This window comes from Gavialis gangeticus, unplaced genomic scaffold (genome assembly GCF_001723915.1).
Source record: "Gavialis gangeticus isolate Ggan-Ray unplaced genomic scaffold, GavGan_comp1, whole genome shotgun sequence".
In the NCBI taxonomy this organism is placed as follows: domain Eukaryota; kingdom Metazoa; phylum Chordata; order Crocodylia; family Gavialidae; genus Gavialis; species Gavialis gangeticus.
In genome coordinates, this window is record NW_017729027.1 from 34021294 (window position 1) to 34042607 (window position 21314).

The 21314-nt window shown below is 39.7% G+C and overlaps 1 protein-coding gene across 13 annotated transcripts in view; it reads left to right on the forward strand.

Annotated features, from left to right (window-relative positions):
* The window catches only part of DST (dystonin), a 569390-nt gene that overhangs the window by 460263 nt on the left and 87813 nt on the right, over window positions 1-21314 (forward strand). For 11 of the 13 annotated variants that reach the window (XM_019520527.1, XM_019520523.1, XM_019520524.1 and 8 more), the window contains 8 exons: window positions 8440-8601; window positions 9821-9991; window positions 11692-11858; window positions 13958-14117; window positions 14369-14695; window positions 14863-14947; window positions 16805-17046; window positions 18103-18309. In XM_019520527.1, the coding sequence (XP_019376072.1) occupies window positions 8440-8601; window positions 9821-9991; window positions 11692-11858; window positions 13958-14117; window positions 14369-14695; window positions 14863-14947; window positions 16805-17046; window positions 18103-18309 (1521 nt within the window). The remainder of the gene's footprint in view (window positions 1-8439; window positions 8602-9820; window positions 9992-11691; window positions 11859-13957; window positions 14118-14368; window positions 14696-14862; window positions 14948-16804; window positions 17047-18102; window positions 18310-21314) is intronic. The other 2 variants (XM_019520528.1, XM_019520535.1) reach the window with 1 other exon arrangement.

A 21314-nucleotide genomic window follows, 5' to 3' on the forward strand; every position in this document is an offset into this window, starting at 1 on the left:
AAAAAAAAGTTAGCCCCCCCCCCCCCCAAAAAAAAACCCATTGGTGTTCGGGCAGAAGGTAAAAAACAAATAATTCTGTGTTCCTGTTCAAAGTTTGTTTTTAATTTCTCAGAGAAATAAGTCTGTTGTCTTTTATTGTATTTATTTCATTGTTTTATCAGTGAAAAAATATGAAGTGAATGGATCTGTAACAAAAGAAAACTTCAGTAGATGAGCTTGCTCTGTTCAGTTCTGCTGAATATCCCTTTTGTTTCTTTAAAAGCAAAATGAACAAAACCGTAGAGATGGGCCTGAACCAAAAGCCTGGATCTGGGCCCCACTATAAATTTTGGGAAGTTTGGATTTGGAAATATCTTTGTATTTGGGTCCCATCTTTTGAAAAACAAAACAAAACAAAAATAACCAACTCCTCCTCCGCTCCTAACCATCCTCAGTCACAGTTACTTACTTGTAACATTTGCAGATCTCTACAGTAAAAATCCCTTCCCTACTTATTAATGAAGATATATGGCATTATTCCAAAATTCATCAGTGGATGATTCTTTGGTTTTGTTAATTTTTTTCAGAAGAGTAGTAAATATAGCTCTTAAAGACTTTTCTTAATGGTTGCACTATGTAGCATGTATGTAGAAGAAAGCTTCTATTTGGAACTCACAGGAAATCTTAGCTTGTCTGACTGCCTGAACGTTCTTGTTGATGAGCTTGAACAAAGATTATAATTGGTTTATGCTAGTTGTATAGATTGTGTCCTCTGATTTATTTATTTTTGGCAATAGGACCAACATAGTTCTTGTGCAACAGTCTGAGGTTCATTTTCATATGCTTAAATAATCTATTGAAATCCAGAGTTTTTGTTAATGTACTAATTTAAGCAACTTTTGCAAAATAAACCATAGAATTCTTTCATAGGGGATACTACTTGTTATGATCTTTGGTAAGAAGTAAAAGTAGGATTGTTTTAATTTTTTTTTAACTTGAGAAACTATCTAATACTTACAGGTGTTACATAAGATTGTTCCAAAAGGTCTTCCCTAGAGCTAGTTCAAAAAATGAAAACTAGAAATTAAAAAATCCAAGTTTTATCAAAATATTAAAATATAGAAAATCTAGTCTACTATTGAATCCAACGAAATGTAACAAAAACCTAAAACTAATTTAAAATACAGAAAATCTAGTATGAACATGCCCTGCTAAAGCAGATACTCTTCTCTTTCATTTCCGTTGAAATTTGTGTTTGCTTTGGATGCTAGTATACTCTTTTGCCTGGATTGCCAAAGAATGTCCTCTTCATCTTAACCATTATGGGTTATAATTCTCATTTACAGAAATCTGAGACTTTAGTCTCCAAATGTCTCCAAGTTAGTATCTGTTTGACATAGTTTAATATGGAATAGCTTTGTTTAATTTTATGGGCACTAGAGACATTATTATCTGTACTAGCGTGAGTTAATGAAACCAGCAAAATCTATGAAAGCAGAAAGAAAGTTTAAATCCTTTTAATGTTTTGGTCTATTAGTGACCACCTCTCTATGTCTGTTGCATTTTCTTTCTTAAAAGCCTTTTTGAATATCCTCTAAAACAAAAGTTTTCCTAGTGTTTTTTTTGTGTACTTAATACAGTACATTCTGTCTGCTGCTTAACTAATAGAGCTTTGGAGGGTTTTGAGTTAGCAGTGCTCTATTACGCTTTAACACCAAGTGCCATATGCTACTCTTAACCTGTGGTCTCAACTGTCACTAAAATTGATACCCCACATCATGAGCAACATAGAGCTCTGGTAAATAATAGTATGCAAAGTAGTACTGCTGAGGAAGCAGCTTGTACACGACCTCTTCACTGTAGTATATCGGTGAATTATGTGTTCACCCCTGACCTCTTTGAATTTACATCTTAAGTGACTATTACCAGGATGTTCAGGTGCAAAATATTAGGGTTGTTTCTTAAGGTTTTTCAGAGTCTAGAGCCAGATTCTCTGCCTGGTTTCATTGTTTCCATGCCAGCACAATTCCATTAAGGATCATGTCCTAATATCAATATAAACTTTTTCACAGAGTTTTATTTTAGTTTCCATAGGAACATGAGAGGTTTTTGTTTGGATTTATAAAGTTCTCCATCTAGTGTTTGCTAGTCAGACACTGCTCTAGGAAACTGTTGTATGGGAAAGTACAGACGAATAGAAACTAAACTAAATTGAAATATCCAGTTCTATTTTTCAGAGGAACATGTCAAAAAGCGTATAAACAATATAACTGCAGGTAAACTAGATTTCTAAAAATCTGGTAATAATTTCAGATATAAATTATGGAGATTAAAGTTCTTGGTTCAGTTTTTAACTTGACAGTACCCTTTTAAATGGGGACACTGATGGACTATATGTTGCCCTGCAGACTGCACTGAGTATACTATTCACTAGAAATCCACAAGATTGGATTTCTCTTTCTTCTGTCAGCATTTCTGATAGATTTTTTTTTCTATAATTAAGTAAAGTAGTGTTGTTTCTGCCGGTTGAAGAAAGTGCTCTGGAAATTCGGTAAGTCTTAAGTGGTGTCAGGTTACCTAGCGAGGCTGTGCGTTGTCAGTTTCAACATTCTGAACTAATTAACAATGTTTCACTGTGCTTCTCAGCAGCCCCGGTCCTCCAGAACTAAAGAATGTTTTCTGATTTACGTGATGTCACCACCAGCCAGCTTGTTACAGTCTCTCTAGGTACCTCCCACTAAAACAGTTCAGTTGGTCTCAGAGACAAGACAAATGTTAAAAGTGAAAAGATGACTAAGAAGTTAAGTCACGTGGGGCGGAAAACATGGGGGGCGGCACTAAGAGGTCAGGCACCTACTAATGCTTAGGCAGAGTAATACTCTGAGAACGAATGGGATAGTAGCAGATGTTGCCTAAAGAATAAAAAGGGCGTTTCTTTAAGCTCAGTGCTGGGAGGGTGCCTGTCAGTTCGTAAGAAACCAGGGAAAGCTTATCAGCTACACTGGATGGTACACGTGAATGCTCATTGTTGGATTTCCTTTTATGCCTTCTTCTCTCCAGCTGCGTTTCAAAATGAAGACAGACGGTGATCACAGTCAGCTAGCTACAGCTTATAGTTAAGTTTTGCTGAATTTCAACTGAATGTAAATCTGCTGTGCCTTAGGGAAAAATGCTGTAATTATTCTACTCTGCATTTGCCCTAGACAGGGTAACAATCTCCAGGAGGATATTTAGAAAATGAGCTGAAAAAAAGTTTCTTTTCTAATGATTAGCTCAAAGGGATGTTTGATTGCAGTGACTTGGCTACCTGGAAAACTATATTTTCCTATGGAACTTCTGAATGCGCCACAAAGAAGCTTAGTACAAGAAGAAAATAAATTGCCTTTCAGATCAAGATTATTTATAGCTACTGCCAAAAAAAAGTAAAGGACTATTTTATTATTTGTACTATTCTAGATTTATTTTCCCCTGAAGATTTTCTTGGTGCCTTGGTCTGAACTGTACATGGCTACTGTGGGATATTTCTTTTTAAGCTTCTGCACCATGACTTATTTATAACGGATATAGAATTCTGCGGACATTTACATGGATTACAGTTAATTGGTCACCTACAGAAGATAATGTGCTGCCTGCTATAATGTTCATTTGTTTGCAAAATTTAATCAGGAGATTTAAGATACAAATTTTGACCTGCAAGAAGAAATGGAACATTCTGTTGGAAAGTTCTGAGTCTTTGAGCCACTGTTGGGTTTGGTTTAGTTTTGTTTTGAGGTTTTTTGTGATATTGGAGGACTTGTATTCCTTACTTACTGAAGCACTTTATATTTTACAAAATAATTAAATCAGCTGTAGTTGCATGTACACGGATGCACTGATTATGACCTTAACCACCTCATAAATTATGACATATATTTTATATATGTGTGTTTTTCTGCTAAAAGCATGTTTACTATAGTTCTTCAGACTGATAGCATCTTTAACATGTTTCATTATATGTCGCTGAAAGTAGAGGCATACTAGTATATTTCTATAAACGCCTTCAAAATGGGAAAGCCACTTAGCAGGCCAGACTGTTTACGTCAGAATCCTCCTTGTGTGGGGAAGGGTGAAGAAGATGAAGATCTAAATATTGAAGACTGTTATGTTCCTCAGAGGTCAATATATGATACAGTGAGACTGAATGAACAGATTGATTCAGGTTCTAAAGGCAGCCTGTCCTCAAAACATTTTGCAGATCGGACTTTACCATATAGTCATAGAACACTGGATCTTAGTACTTTGTGTTCCAACGGTGCCCTTACTTCTTCCAGTGCATTTGAGCTTAGAGGTCGTGAAGCTAACAAATTAGATGAAAAAATGATCTTCGATGCACTAAAATTGAACAGTGATATAATTCGAACAGCTGGATTACCCAAAGCAAAGTCTCACACAGAAAAGAAAGAACATAGGAGATCGTGGAGAATGTTTGTCCCACCCAATTTTTCAGACTATGCAAATAAAAGTGAATGCTCATTTGTTGAAACTGCTGATGTTTCAGATATAGCAAAAGCAAGCAAATGGGGTACTAATTCTCTCACCTCAGAAGAGGATGACTCTGGTTTATGCAGCCCTCCAACAGAAAGGGAATCAAAACATGGCACATTATTAATAGGGGAACAACATCAAACCAGAAGTTTGTCTTCTGCAGAAGATATTCATGTAGTAGGTCAGTTCAGACCATTTTTTCCTGCAATATACAGTAGTGAACAGAAGATTCCATCACATGCTAACAAAGAAAGCTACAAACTGACCTTGCATGATGTTTCTCCACCAGAAAAAACAGATAAGAGTGGTTCTCAGAAATATGAAAGTGATCAGGAAGAGAAAGGGAGCACATGTTATAATTTACAGAGTTGTTTGAAAGAAGACATGACACATGGAGACCATCTCCAGGGAGATGGAAAAAACAATAATTTTACATTAGACAAAAAAGTGGAAAAGGAGTATGAAGCTGAAGAACAAATTAGCACACAAGTCACAATGATAGAAAAGGATTGTGTAGCTGATGCACCTCCACATTTAGATGTTTACTGTGCAAATGTTGGTATAAACACCAGTGACATGGATTTAACAAAATATGAGATTTTGTCTGATCCAGAGGAATCTAGCATGACACATAAAGACTCAACTGAAATGGAATTCTCTAGCCAGGAGCTGGATTTAGATAATATCATAAGCTGCCCAAAAACTATTTCAATGAGAACTAAAGGGACTATTTGGACTACAGGCCCACAGATAGAAACCTCGGGTACAGTCTGCAATGGTCTATTGTCTAACAAGGTAATTCAGAAAGAAAGGCATCTTGTAAATGTTTCAGCAGAAACAAAAAGCTGTTTTCTTCTTTGCTATCCTAAAAGTAGTAAACTAGTAAAGTTTTGGTATGCAGTTATTATTGCAACTAATATTTTATTTTTCATTAACTAAGAAAATCTGGTTACTGGTATTATTTGTGTAGCACATTACAAAATGTCAGAAGTGGGTGAGATGGTCACTTTAGTAAATGAATTAGGGGCAGTTTCTGACAGGGATAATTATTTCCAGCTGTTTGGTGCAGAGCTATTTATTGTCCAGATGGTGTCTGTTACTCTTCATTTGGAAAGCCTCCACTGTGCATTGATCTTAGCATTCATTTTTTACACAAATTGTGGTTAAAGGCAATGCCATTCAAGGGCATTTATGGCTCGTTTATTCAGCTTGACCAGCCTTTCTTGTAAAGGTACAAACAACAGTGTTGGATTGTTGTGGTTCCCAAAGTACGCAGATTAAAGACTTGTTGCATGTACTGAGCCCCATTTCCTGAATCCGCATGCCAAAAATTAGATCTGAAATTACAGTGGTATTTTACAAGCACGAGATCTTATAACATTTTCTGAGTGGTGGATGAGGTAAGAAAGTTAAGAGTGAAGTTTTGTACTAAGTAAGGAGTGTTTGTCAGGTCTGTAATTTTTTCTACGCACTTTGGCAGAAGTTTGAGCTATTTCAGGGTTTGTTGCTAAGCTGTTCTGGTGAAGTCTAGCCTCAAAGACCATTTTAATTTGTTTTAAGCTTCTTTTTGTGACGTGTCTACGTGTATTTAAGGGATGGATTTGGGAGAATAAATTAATCCTCATTGCTTTTGAAAGATAAGGCATTTTGGAATATAAAAGAAGTCCAGGATATCAAAGATGTTTATAAAATGATTACCCAAAAGCAGAGAATAAAGCTTGGCACTTTTCCTTATCTAGCATGGGAGCAGCTACTTGGTTATTAGTTATAGGTATTCACAAAAAATTGCCTTTTTTCTTGTCTATAGCTCTCAGAAAAGTGTCATCAACTCCAGTGCTTTCTCCTGTCTGTTCAGTCTATGTTATGCACCACCTTATTAGCATGTCAAATGTACAGAAAATAGCCCAGCCACCTGATATCTCTTTCTTTAAGATGTGTGACTTACCATTGTGTTACTCGTGCCCAAAAAGGAGAGTAAATGGTATCTTAGATGGGCTTCTTGCTCTTCAGGAAGCTGAAGAAGGTTGCTTTGAAAGCAATAAATGTAAACCAAAGCTGTTACTGAATGCCACTATAGAAATAGAAGGATGGCAGATTGGTTAAAGTGTCTTGCTACAGCTCTGTAAGTGTAAGTTCAAACCTGTCCCTGGGCTTGTCCTGCAGGCTGCTCCAGATGACATAGTTGGAAGTTGGCACCTGGTCATTTAGGGTAGTAACTCAAAGTCACCTGAATATCATACTGACCACATCACACCCTTTTAAGCTGTTGACTGCTGTGCCTTAACCTGTTAGCCTGATGCAGTCTAGGATGTTAGCCTGATGCAGTCTAGGATGAGGTGAACCTTTGACCTTTTTTAAATAGAATAATTTGTAACCTCATTAAGTATCTGCTTTGGTGTTGTTTCTCCTTCCTCTGTGCTTCACTTCCCCATTTATTCCTATTGCTGACAGTTTCCTAGGCTAAGTACAGACAGTCAAAAAGCCCGAGGCTGAATCGATTCAGTCTTTGTAGGTTAAATTGAAACAGATTTAAACTGCACAGCTTAAATAGAAACAGAAGTGACCAGACATTTACCTCTGATTCAGGAAAGGCAGCCACATACCTGCCATGGCTCAGGCCAGGAGACAGTAGAGTATGGCTGTTTGGCTGTGAGTTCACTTCCCCTTCCTGCTGCCCCTGAGGTCTCTGGGATTTGCAGTCCAAAATTACAGCAGCAGTACTCTGCTGGGTTGCTCATCACTTCCTCTTCCTGCTTCCAGATGCCTCTGGGATTTGTAGTCCACAGTTGCAGTCAGCAGTAAGTTTGAGTGGGGGAACAGGTGTTTAACCCCCCTCCCTAGCCCCAGACCTCAACTGGGATTTGCTGAGGGGTAGTCCCCCCATAGACTGGGCTGCTTGCCCCCTCACTAAGCCCTTGCTGCTCCAGCTAAGGAGCAGAGGGGTGGGGCCAGCCCTGCTCTCTGGAGTAGACAACACAGCCCAAACCAGGGCTGCAAAGTATGCTGGGAGGACTGTGATTTAACTTGAACCAGAAATGTGGCTGGGACAAGTTTCATAAATCGGTTTGACCCAAATCAGTTACATCTGACACTACATTCAACCAGGTTTATCTTAAACCAGTTTCATCCATTTTGAAGCTGGTTTATATATACTGAGCTTCTGTTCTGTTACAGGTTCAAACCAGTTTCTGATCACTTAAACCAGTTTGTGTGTAACTTCTGTCCCTAGCCCTAAAGTGTGGTCTAAAGTTTGTCTTCTGTAACTTCAGGCCTTTGACCCTTATCCAGTCTTTGGAAATCATATCCAGTTCTCTCCCTCAGTGTGCATTTTGTTCACTCACTTTTATGATCTACATGCTCTTTATATTCTTTCAGAGCCTGCTTTGTTTTTTTGAAATGGTATACCTGTTTCTCTATGTTACACTAGCCCTTGTATTCTTTTTGTGGTCTTTCTCTATGCATTCTCTCCTTTTCTCTGTCCTTCTGAAACACATTACTGTGACCTGAAGACAATGGGCCACTTAGTAACATGTGCAGGCAGGCAGGTTTTCATTGTATCCTGCCCTGTCTGTACCAGGACTGGATTTGCCCCAGTGTGCCAGCTGGAGTCAAAGCAGAACCAGTTAGAAGCTGACTTTAAATTTTATATGAAATCTTTTTGTAAATATAGTACTATACCTTTACAGATAGCATTTGTTCATTTCCCCAAAAGTATTGTACTATCTTTGATTATCTTTCATTGTACTTAGGATGAGGTTTGTTTCAATAAATACAATTTCTTTTTAATTATGCTATATAGCTCTGCATTAGTTTTCTGTACTAAGATGAGTGCATGCTGTGTGATTTTACTTTTGATAGCCACATCACAGTTGCTTATGCTGCTGATACCATTAGATATAATAGTACAGATGACTCTTTTTGGTTTTCCAACTGCAGGTATTCCAGAAAGAGGAAATTGATCCACTGCAGGTTAAACAACAGGAAGTAAACTGGTTAGGTCAAGGCCTTATTCAAAGTGCTGCTAAAAATGCTAGCACCAAGAACCTCGAGCATGACCTTGAAGATGTGAACACCCGATGGAAGACTCTAAATAAGAAGGTTATTATACTGTACACCTACAAACTCCATTTCTGCCTAATTGTTTCTCCGTGCTCTTACAGCTTATTTATGTTGCCATCTTTCAAAAATGAAATTTAAATATATTCGTAATGGTGTCAAGATTGTGCTACCTTAGTATAGTTGCTTTCCTTGTAATTTTCTTTAGGAAAAAAAGTCTGTGTCATTAATCAGCTGTGTGTGGCTGTCATTTCTGTCAGATTTTCTGTAGGTTTTGTCTTGGGGTACTAAGTGAGGACTGATTTCCTCAGGACTGCACAATCCCCTCTGGTTATGCAGAGGAGTGGAGTTTAATAAACTACAAAGTGCCCACGTACATAGGAAAGGTAGTGGCACTGTTTGTTCTCAGCCTCTTAGTCATTTCTCTCCCTTCATCATCTATGGTGATTCTTCCTATTGTATTTTCATTCACTATGCTATATGTTTATTTTCCAGTAATACTTTTTAAGCAGCAATAGATTACAGCTGTCTGACCAGAAGCAAGTTTCCTTTAAAGTACCTCAAGGCTTTTTCAGTGCTATAACCCTCATCAGTAACCACTGCTTTGAAAGCGTGACTTTTTGTAGCTTTGGTTTCTTTTGTATGCTATTAAAGTTCTGGTACAACCGTGCAAAAACAGCAGTTGTTGAAAATGGCATATAGCAGTGGTGAGAAGTAGGAAAAGTCCCCATTGTCTCAGGCTCCGCCTCGCAGAAGGGATGATGCAGTGGAGCAGCAGATGCTCATGATTCATGGATCTGTCGTCTCCTTCCCTGCTTTTTGAACTATGAAGAGAGTATTGTCCCATAATAAGGGCTGCAGTTCTGGATCCTTGGCTGAATGTTTTTACAAGGGAGCCCTTGTAAATTGCACACTTCCTAGAAGCATGTTTCTTGACACTATCTCACACTGCTATTATTGTACAACATTACTGTACATCATGGGAGTATTTTCTGTAATGGATTACTGAGGTGATTTAGTTTTCTAAATCACCAGCACCATTCCTTTAAATAAAAGACCACAGCCTAATAGAGGATATGGTATTTTGAGGCCTAGCTCATAGCTACCTTAGCATAGTTTTAAAAGGATAGTTGTGCTGTTATAAAGAACTATCAAATTAAAGTGCACTAGCATAATAATGACAGCCATTCTGCAACCCTTAGTTACTTTGAAGAAGTACAAGTTAAAAAGAAAGAAATATAAATAATAATCTGTCATCCAGGTGGTTCAGCGTGCTGCTCAGCTGCAAGAAGCCCTCCTTCATTGTGGGAGATTCCAGGATGCCCTTGAATCTCTGCTTAGCTGGCTCATTGATACAGAAGACCTTGTGGCTAATCAGAAGCCCCCATCTGCTGAATTCAAAGTTGTGAAGGCCCAAATACAAGAACAGAAAGTAAGCAAACATTATTCCTTCAGATTCAGGTTCTCTCCACTCCACCTCTCTCCACTGCATGAGGATAATGAGTTTCTATGTCAAAGCATTAAGTCTGCTCAAGTATGTTGTATTACAGTGAAACATGTGGGATATTTAAAACAGCAATGCATTCCTTACTGTAATGCATGCATTCTCTTCTCAGGGCTAGATTGCATAATGTGATACACACCCTTTATTCTCACTGTCATTGGATCTTAAAGGTTCAGACAGAAGTGCAGCTCCTCGCTGTAACTCAGAATGCTTTGCAGGAAGCGTTCTGAGTTGCAATGATCCCCCAGACTAAACAGAAGTTCACTGCTGGTTTCAGCGGGGAGGGGAGTCTAGCTGCTGGCTGCCAGCCTGCAGTCAGTTTCCCCTAGCAATGGCTCCTTCTCAGCCTGTCCCTGTTTTCAGAATGGGAGGGGGGAAAGGGAACTGAGGAAGCCTATTCTAGGGGTTCCCCAGCCAGCGCTGAAGGGTGGGGTGGGTGAATTGGAGCCTCTCTCCACCTCAGAGGGGCTCCAGTATACCCCACCCTACCCTCTAGTGGGGGCTGAAGAAGCCTGAAATCAAACTCCCTCCACCCCCTTTCCCCCCTCTCATTCTGAAAACAGCAGCAGGCTGGGAGCTTTGTAGACACAAATTACAGAAGACAATCTGCATCTTCATCTGTGCTCACATGCAATGAGGGCTCAGATTTTCACCTGATCAGCTATTTTTGAAGCAGTGTGCAGCCATGCACTTGTTTGCCCATGACTAGAGACTGCTTTCTGCGGCCAGGTCAAGAGAAAACTGACATTTCTGTTTGCGCCCTAAGATGGGGTTAATCCTGTGGGCAGTGGGGTGTGCTGAAGTTGTGCTGTTATCATTTCCTCCAGACATTGGGTTGTTATTACTTCTAGAATCTTCAGAATCACCAGAAATGGAGCTCAGAAGCCAGATGCGGTCTTGTTCATTATGACCCATAGTCAGTTTCCTGTTTAGATGGAGATACAGTCAATGAAGTCTAAGGTTGTAGTATGCAATACACCACTCTGGGCTGACAGATGGGTGGAGTTTCTGCAAGTAATTAAAAATAGTGAGGAAAAAATAGGAAGATCATTAGGTTTTAGACCAAGATATAGAAGACAGCTGACATGGGGAACTGAGTAACTAGGTCCAAGTGACCCATAGAAAATGCAGCTTGTTCCATATATATATATATATATATATATATATATATATATTTACTAAGCCTTATTAACTGTCTAGTTTGTTCATAAATACTCACACAAATTATATTACTAAAAGCTAAAATATCTTAAATAGGACACTTCCCTGGGTGGATATCAAAAACATTTTCCCTTGGGCCTACGCACCATTAGTGGTGTCTATACAGCTTCCCCACACAAAAGCCAATTAACATACTTGTTTACAGGAAGAGGTCATTTTGGGGACAAGGACTTGATGAACGTATGCCAGTTTTGACTGACAGAGAAACAATTAAGTATTCCAAGTCAGAAAGGTCTCTTTTTCCAATATTGGTATTTTAACAGTAATGCCAAGATTTCTTTGCTGTTGCCGTTTTACATAAAGTTACAATATTTCACAAGACTTTGAAAGTCTCCTTAAATTTCCTCCTCTCTGTTGATACAGTTGCCCTTAGTAATTTGATTTTGGTTTTTTTGCTTTAACTCCAGCTTCTCCAGAGATTGCTGGATGACCGCAAACCTACTGTTGAGGTAATCAAGCGTGAAGGGGAGAAAATTGCAGAGTCAGCAGAACCTGCTGATAAAGTGAAAATCTTGAAACAGTTGAGTCTCCTGGATAGTAGATGGGATGCATTGCTCAGTAAAGCTGAAACAAGGTACTTGAAATTCTTCATTCCTCTGAGAAATATAGGTACAGCAGGAGATAGATGGCTAGAAGCAGCATGCAGAACTGCATAATCTGAAATTGTGTAAGCACTATCATTGTTGTTATATCAAATTATTACAAAGATGTGCAACAGAAAATGGTTTGAACTGATCACCACATATCAAAACTAAAATGTTTGACTCATTTTTCTACCAGTAAAGATGTAAGAATTTACTGGGATGATTTGCACATAGTACTTCTGATTACCTAGGACACCAAACCTACATTAGTACAGGTACAATATAGGTTACTTGTTGGAGAGACCATGTCTTCGCTGTTCTGCATAGCACCAAGCATAAAAGTAGCACTCAACAAATAATAAGATGGTTCTTTCAACTGTCAAATCCCCATATATATAGCTACAAATAAAGGATTCAACTCCTAGGTGTCTCCTTTTCAAATGAAGGTAATCTCTATAATTGATTTCCAGCAACTATTTTGGTCCTCATCCTGTTAGTTACTGAGCTCCTTATATGAGGTGCTGATCTCTCTCAGCTCCCAATAAATCAAAAAAGGGCCATCACTGTGCTCAGAACTGTATCAACAAATCAGAAGACACAGCTCCTTCCCCAAACAGTTGGAAGTCAAATCAGATAAGCGCAACTCCTGAGAAGGTTAACATGAACAGTGCAAATATCTTTGAAGAAAACAATATTGAAATGCTTGGCAGAAGAAATGTGCTTACAGAAGAGGGATTTGAGGAGAGAGTTTTGTATTCATAAAAGAAGGAAAGGGGGGAGCTGTAAATTTAAGAGATGCTACAAAAGAAGGTACAAAATTCATAATGAGATGGTTTTGGAAGACACAGATTAAATGGACAGTGCATCATTACAGTGCATAAAAGTTGAATGTTTTTTATCCATATGAGGAAAATGAAGATTCAGGCATTTAAGCTTTTTTGAACTACTCTGATTCTTCCTAATCCTTTTGCCCTTTTCTATGTAAGTTGCTGCTTGAGCACTCTTCTCTGCACTCATAATAATAATAACCTGCATACCAAAAGAAATTAGTAGCTTTGGCTAATGGACTATAATAGGATTTTATATATTAAAAATACAAGGATCCATGACCCATTAACTGAAGTAAATGTTAATTTAATATAATGTTATTATCCCAGTCTGGTGAAACTTATTTTCAAATCAAATTATAAGTTGCCTAAGCCATCTGTGGCAATAAGCTTGCCTCCATAATTCTTTAATTGTACTCTGCACTGCAAGAAAACTAAGACTAGCAAAAAACACTCTTGGGTGGAAATGGATTTTATTCATAATGTTTTTAAAGGAATAATATGAAACATCTAGTATTATATATAGAATGAATTTTATATAGAATAAATTTCTATACCACTCAAATAGCCTGCTTAGAGTGGAGTTCATAAAAGAGCAGCATTGGAAGAACTACCTGCAGACAAGATCCCCATCAGAAATATTAGAAATATTTAAAATGTTGCAGATGTTGTTTCCTTAGTTTATTGGTGAAGTGTATCTACTTTATTAATACTAATACGCCATTTATTTCTGTGGAAACGTGGAATGTAAACTTTTGACCAAATACGATGTCACTGAACAAATATTTTAAGGATATTTTTTCAGTTTTCAGGAACATTTCTTTATTAAATAAAGCACTTAAGTGTAAGTCTGTTTAAATCAGTTTAACTAAAAGCATGTGCTTAATGTTAAATAGAAACTTAAGCACTTTCCTAAATAGGGGTGACCCATATACTTAAGTACTTTGCTGAAATGAGTTTTAAAATATTTTTGAATGAATGTGGAATACAGTGAAATTTATTTTATTAACAAAAGGTACCAATTACTTGAATTGCTTGGTCAGCCAGTATGATTTTTGGAGTCTTTCTTATTAAGTGTACTTTTAGTTGGTTGATGATTTACCTTGTTTTTCTTTCTATTCTGTGGATGTGTTTCTATTCCAGATAGCTGGTTTCTGCAGGAATGTTTAGGATTTTTTTGGCGGTGAAGGGCTAAAAGTTTTTGTTGAATATTTCATACATACTTCATCACAAACATAACCTTTATCTTGGCATGTTTATAGGAATCGTCTGTTGGAAGGTATCTCAGTGGTAGCACAAAAGTTCCATGAAACTTTAGAACCACTGGTTGAGTGGCTGACCACCACTGAGAAAAGGCTTGCAAATGCTGAACCCATTGGAACACAGGCTTTGAAATTACAACAACAGATTTCTCAGCATAAAGTAAGCTATAAACTTGATATATGCATGATCTTTTTTTAAGTGAGTTTATGAAGTACAGAATAATTAGAAACTCTGTTGTGGTGATTGGTTGGTTATTTTTCTTCCCTGCATTACTTTAAGTTTGATGCATTTTCATTTGTAATTAGCAATGAAGCCATTTTCCTTCTGTTGATTTTTAATTCCATTCATATTATCCTTTGTGTTTATGAACCTTTTTCGTTATTTTTCATTATTTCTAAAACTTCATTTAGGCCCTAGAAGATGACATCCTCACTCACAATAAAAGTTTACATCAAGCTGTTAGTATTGGCCAGTCTTTAAAGACTCTAAGCTCCAGGGAGGATAAAGATATGGTTCAGGAAAAGCTAGATTCTTCCCAAGCCCGGTATATTGAGATGCAAGAGAAGAGCAGAAACAGAGCCGAGCTGCTCCAACAAGCCTATTGCAATGCTCAGATTTTTGGGGAGGATGAAGTTGAATTGATGAACTGGTTGAATGAAGTCCATGACAAACTGAGTAAACTATCAATCCAAGATTACAACACAGATTTACTTGAGAAACAACACACTGAACTGCTGGTATTTTTATTTCTTTTCTGTTCATTTTATAGTTTTATTTTTACTGCTACTACCATTTATTTTTTCCCATTAATATATTTTGTTTGAAAAAGGCAAATGGACTATATTAGCTAAATATGATTTGTATATATAATTTATTTTCTTACACAAATCGCATCTTCTTTTAGGTTCTTCAGGAGGAGATTCTGCTCAGAAAAGAAAATGTTGATCAGGCCATACAAAATGGATTAGAACTTCTTAAGCAAACAACAGGTAAGAACTTTGAGGAAACTAACTCAGCAGCCTTTTTTCCTCATACTTGCAAATGACCATGAAAAAATTAAATTCAAGCTTGTAAATATGAGTCCTGATACATTAGCTAGAGCTGTGGTAATTGTATATTTGATAACATTTGAAGTCATGGCAAGTTATGTCTTTAGGCCAAATTCTCTAAGAGAAGAAAATGCCAGTAAAGTCAGTGGAATTTATGCCTGAAAAAACTGGGTTCTTTTCTTTTTCTGGTGGAAATTATTTCAGCAAACCTGCATTCCAATCTTACTAGCAAGTTATGGACATTACTCATGATGTAGGGCTATTTGGCACAGGACACAGTCATTGCTCTGGAGAGGCTCATGAATGAGCTAGAGATTAGACTACCTTTTACTGCAAGAGAGAAGCTGCATCCTCCAGATCACAGCAAGTATTATGGGAAAGGTTGCATTCCAATTGCACACAACATGTCTGGTTTGCAGATCAACTTCTATCTAAACTTTCCAGTGTTCCAAGTTCTTGAACTCCCTACAACACTCACATGATTGGGGAAATACAATCCCCTCCTCTCTTAAAAATTAGAAATGATACCATCTGATGAAATCTAAATATATAGGAATAAATCTACTGTGGAATCTCTGGTTTTGTTTTGGTCATGGGCTGTGTATCTAGCAACTGATAAATGGACTGTATGATTTAAAGAATAATGTAAATACTTACTTTTAGTTGAAAATCATTTGGTATTTTACAGGTTTGTCCTTGCATTTTCATTAATACTTGTTATAACATAATTTAACCTTTACAAAACTGATTGTGAATTTCAGGGTTACTTTTTTCAGTCTGTGTTTGAATAAAGAGGCATGGAATTTTAAATCTTATCTTTTTAAAACCCAAGAGAGTGAGGACCATTTTCCTGTTTCCCAAGATATAACAAGAGAATGGAGTCAGCCCCCAGAGTTTGGCTCTAGACATGCACTGGCCCAAAGATGGGCCTGGAATAGCCAGAGGGACAGACCCTTGGCTAATATAAATTGTTGCAGCTCCACTGACATCATTTGAACTTTGACAGTTTGCATCAGCCGATGATCCCCATAAGGCTCTTGTTTGTGTCAGTCTGCCTATTAAACATAGACTTAAAACAGAAGTTATTTTTGTTATGGGATCATCTGTACTGAGATGTGTCCTAAAGCTGGTCCGATTGATCAGCAAAAAAAGACGTTGCCATTGTCCTCCAAGGTTGAGCCCCTGCCCCTTCTGGAACTTCAGGGGCCCAGTTCTGTGAGACAATGGCCCTGGGTGCTGTGTCCCAACCTGGGGGGCAACAGCTTTAAAGTACACCCCAGGAATCGTAGCGGGGTTCCCTCTGGTAGTGCCATATGTGTGCATGGGGAATCCCTGGCTGGGGGACTCCTGAGGCTGCTCTACAAGCTGGGGAACCCAGGCAGGTGTTCCTGGGACTTCAGGGGCCCAATCCTGTGTGCCCTGAGAATTTCCTGCAAGGGAATTCAGTGAATGCTTAGGCCCCTGAAGCCACAGGAGCACCTGTCCAGGGGTGGCTGAAGAGCACAGACAGCTCTGAGCTGCTTATGCTCTCCTGCTATAAAGCAAACAGATATTCGCCACAGAAAAGTGGCACAAATATATACCGCCTGTTATCATGGCTATGTTTTTGGGCATTTGTGGCATGGCAAGGGGCATGGACATGTGTTTGCTTGGGCTTTGTGCTGCCTTAAACATTTTTATAGAGACACAGAGGTCATGTCTATTTTCAACCATAGAAATGAATACATTTTTCAGGGTTTCTGTTTTGTTCTGGATTTTGTTGCATTGACGTGAAATAACATGGCTTTAAAATTTTAGGTGATGAAGTCGTAATTATTCAAGATAAACTGGAAGGCATTAAAGCCAGGTACAAGGATCTTAATAAATTGAGTTCGGATGTGTCCAAGACTTTAGAACAGGCTCTGCAGCTTGCTGGCCAGCTGCACTCAACTCATGAGGAGCTCTGTGCATGGCTTGACAAAGTAGAAGTGGAATTGCTCTCATATGAAGCTCAGATCCCGACTGGTGAAGAATTAAGCCAAGCACAAGAAAGACAAAAGGTATGTTCTAAAAGGTGCAAGCTGTATTTATTGCTGTTTATAAAGGCTTCTGCCATAGGTTAACTTCTATTGCCTTAGGCATCTCTTGCAAAATAATTGTAATTTGGCACTGGATCAACTCTCTGACTAAAATTAACACAATAAAGAATCATAATCTCTTCCTAGAGTCACATGGTATGGTCACTTATGAGATTAGGCTGCAGTTTATTATTAGCTCAGCAGGAGAAAAGTTACATTGCGCTTTTGTTCGGTATGCTACCTAGCCCTGGGAAAAATCTTAAGTTGTCAAAGTTATTTTTGTTCCTCATTTATGACGTGGACAAGAATGAAAAAAAAATGAAGAAGAAGAAAAAGTAAGACTTATAAAATATAAAAAGAGCCTACATTTAAGACATAGTATAAATTTCAAGTTAATAACAGACATTTTTTAAAATTAAAAACTGTCCAGTGTTAACAGGACACTATCAACACCGTAGCATGAAATAGGTTACTAAACACACTAATTTTAGAAACCAGAGTTAAAAAAATATGTGTGTGTGTGTGTGTGCGCACGCGCGCGTATGTGGAGTTAAAAAATGAATCCTATGATGATTTGTTCAGAATTAAAGCCAGTCATTGTTCTTTTAAAAATGTACTTGACTTCAACTCAGATTTTGCACTATTTGATACTTAATTTTATTTGTTGGCAAATTTGTTTCTTAAGGGGTTACAGAGGGCAAAGAATATGTGTTAGTTTTCTTCTCTTTGTTTGCTTGATTAAAGACTGACAACTCTATTGAATTCCAGAGAATGACAGTCTGCCCTGTCGACTGGAGAAATGTTTTTAAGTTTTGTTCTGTAGAAAACTTCCCTTCAGGAATCACCTGCTTTTCTGTCAAACAACGTACAATAACAAAGGCTAATGTAACTGAGCTGAAAATAAATGTGCCAATTTTTCCCTTTTGTTTGCCTAGAAAACATTTTAGTGCTTACATTTTGGAGTAGAATAAAAACATGTGCAAGCTTCATGTGCTGAGCTCTTTTGCAGGCATGTTTATTTTAAATGGTCTTTTTCAGGAATTGAAAAAAGAAGCAAAGAACAACAAAAGCTTATTGGACACCCTGAATGAAGTTAGCAGTGCGTTGCTGGAACTGGTGCCATGGAGAGCGAGAGAGGGACTAGACAAAATGATAACTGAGGACAATAAACGGTACAGATTGGTGAACGACACTATAGCTCAGAAAGTGGAGGAGATTGATGCTGCCATACTTAGATCTCAGCAGGTACTAAAAATAATTTATGTTTTTTGTGCAGTAAAAATTGTCTCTGGGAATCCATACCTGAACAAAGCATTTTACTTAATAATGTTGCCATGCATTTGTTATGCTTGAGTAACAGAAGGCCTGTTTGAATAGAATGTCACTGCACTGTTCAGACATGAGAGCTGGAGCAAAGCTAATCTGCACATTGTTGTGGCCATCTGCTTCATTGTTGACACAAACCTTAAAGATCAACCTTGTAGCTAAATCACCCTGATCACAGTCCCCTAGTGGAAATTGAGCAGGAACAAGAATTGCAGTATGAGGTTGTGAATTCCCCCAGGGAAGCACTTGCTTGAGAGCTCCTCTATCCAGCTCTGTCTGGTCTTTCATTGCTCCTAATGTGGGGCGAGCCCAAGCTGCTTCTGACTCTGAGACCCCCTCCCTGACCCTTCCTTAGTTCAGCTCCAGAGCAAGGAAGTTTATGCCTACAAAGGAGACAGGAGTACTCCATGAACTCTTAAGCAGTGAAGCAGACAGCTCATATTCAATTAAGGCACTTAGTGCGAGTGGGGGCAGAGAGGAGCAAATGCCACACTGCAAAAAGACTGTGGCCCCCTCCAAAGGCTTAAGCAGTCCCTCTGTCCCCAAACCAGTCTGCACAACCCAGTAGATGCTTAACTGTTCTTTCTCTAGGGCTAGGGGCAGACATTCAAAAAGCCAGAGCCTGAACTGATTCAACCTTTGCAGGATAGTCTAACCTGCTGAGATTGAAATGATTTATAGCTGCACAGACATTCACTGTGGACTGAGGAAATGCAGGCACATGCCTGCAGTTGCTCAAGCCAGGCACTGGGGGGGCACTAGAGTGTGCCCTCAGCTGCAGGGAAGCTGCGCAGGAGGGGCGGGGGGCTGTGGCCAGCCCGGGCTGTAGTCTTGGCTGAACTGGCCAGAGAGGGGTTTAATTTCCTCCTCCCGGTCCCACTGTCAGGGACACCCCTCTACTGGGAGTTCCCCACTCGCTGCTTCAGCGGTGGGACCAGGCATAGCTAGAGGCAGGCTGGCATGGCTCCTGAGGAGCAGGGAGGGGGATTATTCCCCCCTCTACCCCCACTATCTCCGAGGGTTCGCAGGTGGGTCTGCCCACCTTGACTGCCATCACTGCCGCTCGCTCGCTCCCTCCTTGGGGCAGCTGGCAGAATAAGCCCCCTACTACCCCCTCTGCCAGATGCCAGAGGGAGGGGGGAATAACCCCTGTCCCTGCCCCCCGCCTAAGGGGCCCTGCCAGCCAGTGTCTGGCAGCGCCCTTGCTCTGCGACTGCAGCGGTGAGGGGGCAGGGCTCTTGATGGGGGCAGCAGCCCCTGTCATAGTGTTGCTTTCAATCCCCTTTCTGACAGTGGGGGGAGGGAAGGGCATGCTGTGGGGCAGGTAGGGGCCCCCCCCCCCCAGCACTGCCACCACAGTCTGTACCAGCTTTCCCTGCTCCGCAGTGCGGCCCCCCGCTGGGAAGGGGCTCTTGCTCTGGGAAACTGACGGGGCTGCTTCCCCCATCATGGTTACTCTCCCCTCACCACTCCAGTGGTCAGGTGAGGGTGGGGCCAGACCCTGACTGGCAGGGTCCCTTAGGCAGGGGCAGGGAACAGAGTTATTCCTATGGGAGGCCACAGTAGCGTCTGCCCACCTTGACCACCGCCACTGTTCGCGCTGTGTCCAGGGCAAGCAGCGGAATAAATCCTCCCTGTCCCACCAGCCTGTGTCTGGCCTCGCCCCTGCCTGGCCACTGGAGGAGTGAGGGGGGAGCGACCATGACGGTGGCAGCAGCCCCTGTCATGGTTTCCCTGGAGCGTCAGCCCCTTCCAAGCAGGGAGGCCGCACTGCGGGGTGGGGAAAGCCACTGCGGACCATGGAGGTGCTGGGGGGGCTCTGGCCCCCTCGCAGTCAGAAACTGGTTTAAACCTGTAACAGAATGGACATTAAGGGCACAGAAACTAGTTTCAAAATGTCTGAAACCGGTTTGAGATAAACCTGATTGATTGTAGCATCAGACTTAAGACTTTCTGATCACTTAAACTGGTGTAATCTCTCTCCCTAGCCTGGATGACATAGCCCTGAGCCTCAGTGTTATGTGGCTGTTTGTTCTCTTCACACTCTTCAGCTCTCTAGCCAACCCCCTGCTTTTCAGGTTGCTCTCTCCATTTTGATGCTTATGTCTATCTCTTGTCTTAATACCTCCTGGGCATCAGCACAAAAGGATGTTTATGAAGCCTACCTGAAGCATCAGCAGGGCCTTTCAGTGCTTTGTTGCTGGAGGTCCACTGGTTCTCATTCCAACCCTCCTGCATGTCAGCAGCACTGGGTGTTAATAAGGGCCCTTTAGCCCTTCTTTCCCTACATACAAGCTAGTCAGGGAAACCGAGGCACACAACATTATTATGACATGAACACATTTAAACTAGGAATATTACAGTAAAACCATAATATGTTACAGAGGTCTTGTATCTTGCATTTCATGCTATATTAAATGTATGGTTTGCCAGATTCTTAGCTGATTTAAATAGGTGCAGTTCCACTGAAGTCATCATATCCATTGAACATCTGGCCTATTGTATTTTCACTGCCTTTTTTACTCAGGGTGTAAGACAAAACTTCTTTTTCCTCAAAAATGAGAAATAATTGTTGCCTGTGTTTTTAAACTTCTTGTAGTAAATAGATGAGTATGTTTTTAGACTAGGTTCTCTCAAATGTATCTTTAGTCACACATTTAGCTACCTGATGACACATGCAAACCAGAGGTGCAACTTTTTCCAGTTTCTATTTACTGTTCATTTTGCTAGTGCAAAAATACAAGTGGAGATTCTGCAGTGCCACTAGTGCTCAGAAAAGAGGCTTTACTGGGCCTCAGAAAGATAGAAAGTGTATATGTCAGAGTAACAAAGTTGTTTTAGAAGCCAAACTGCAAAAGAATTGGTGGTAACTGGAAGTCCCAGAATAACTAATAAATAGAAAAAATACTTACCATAATTTAAAT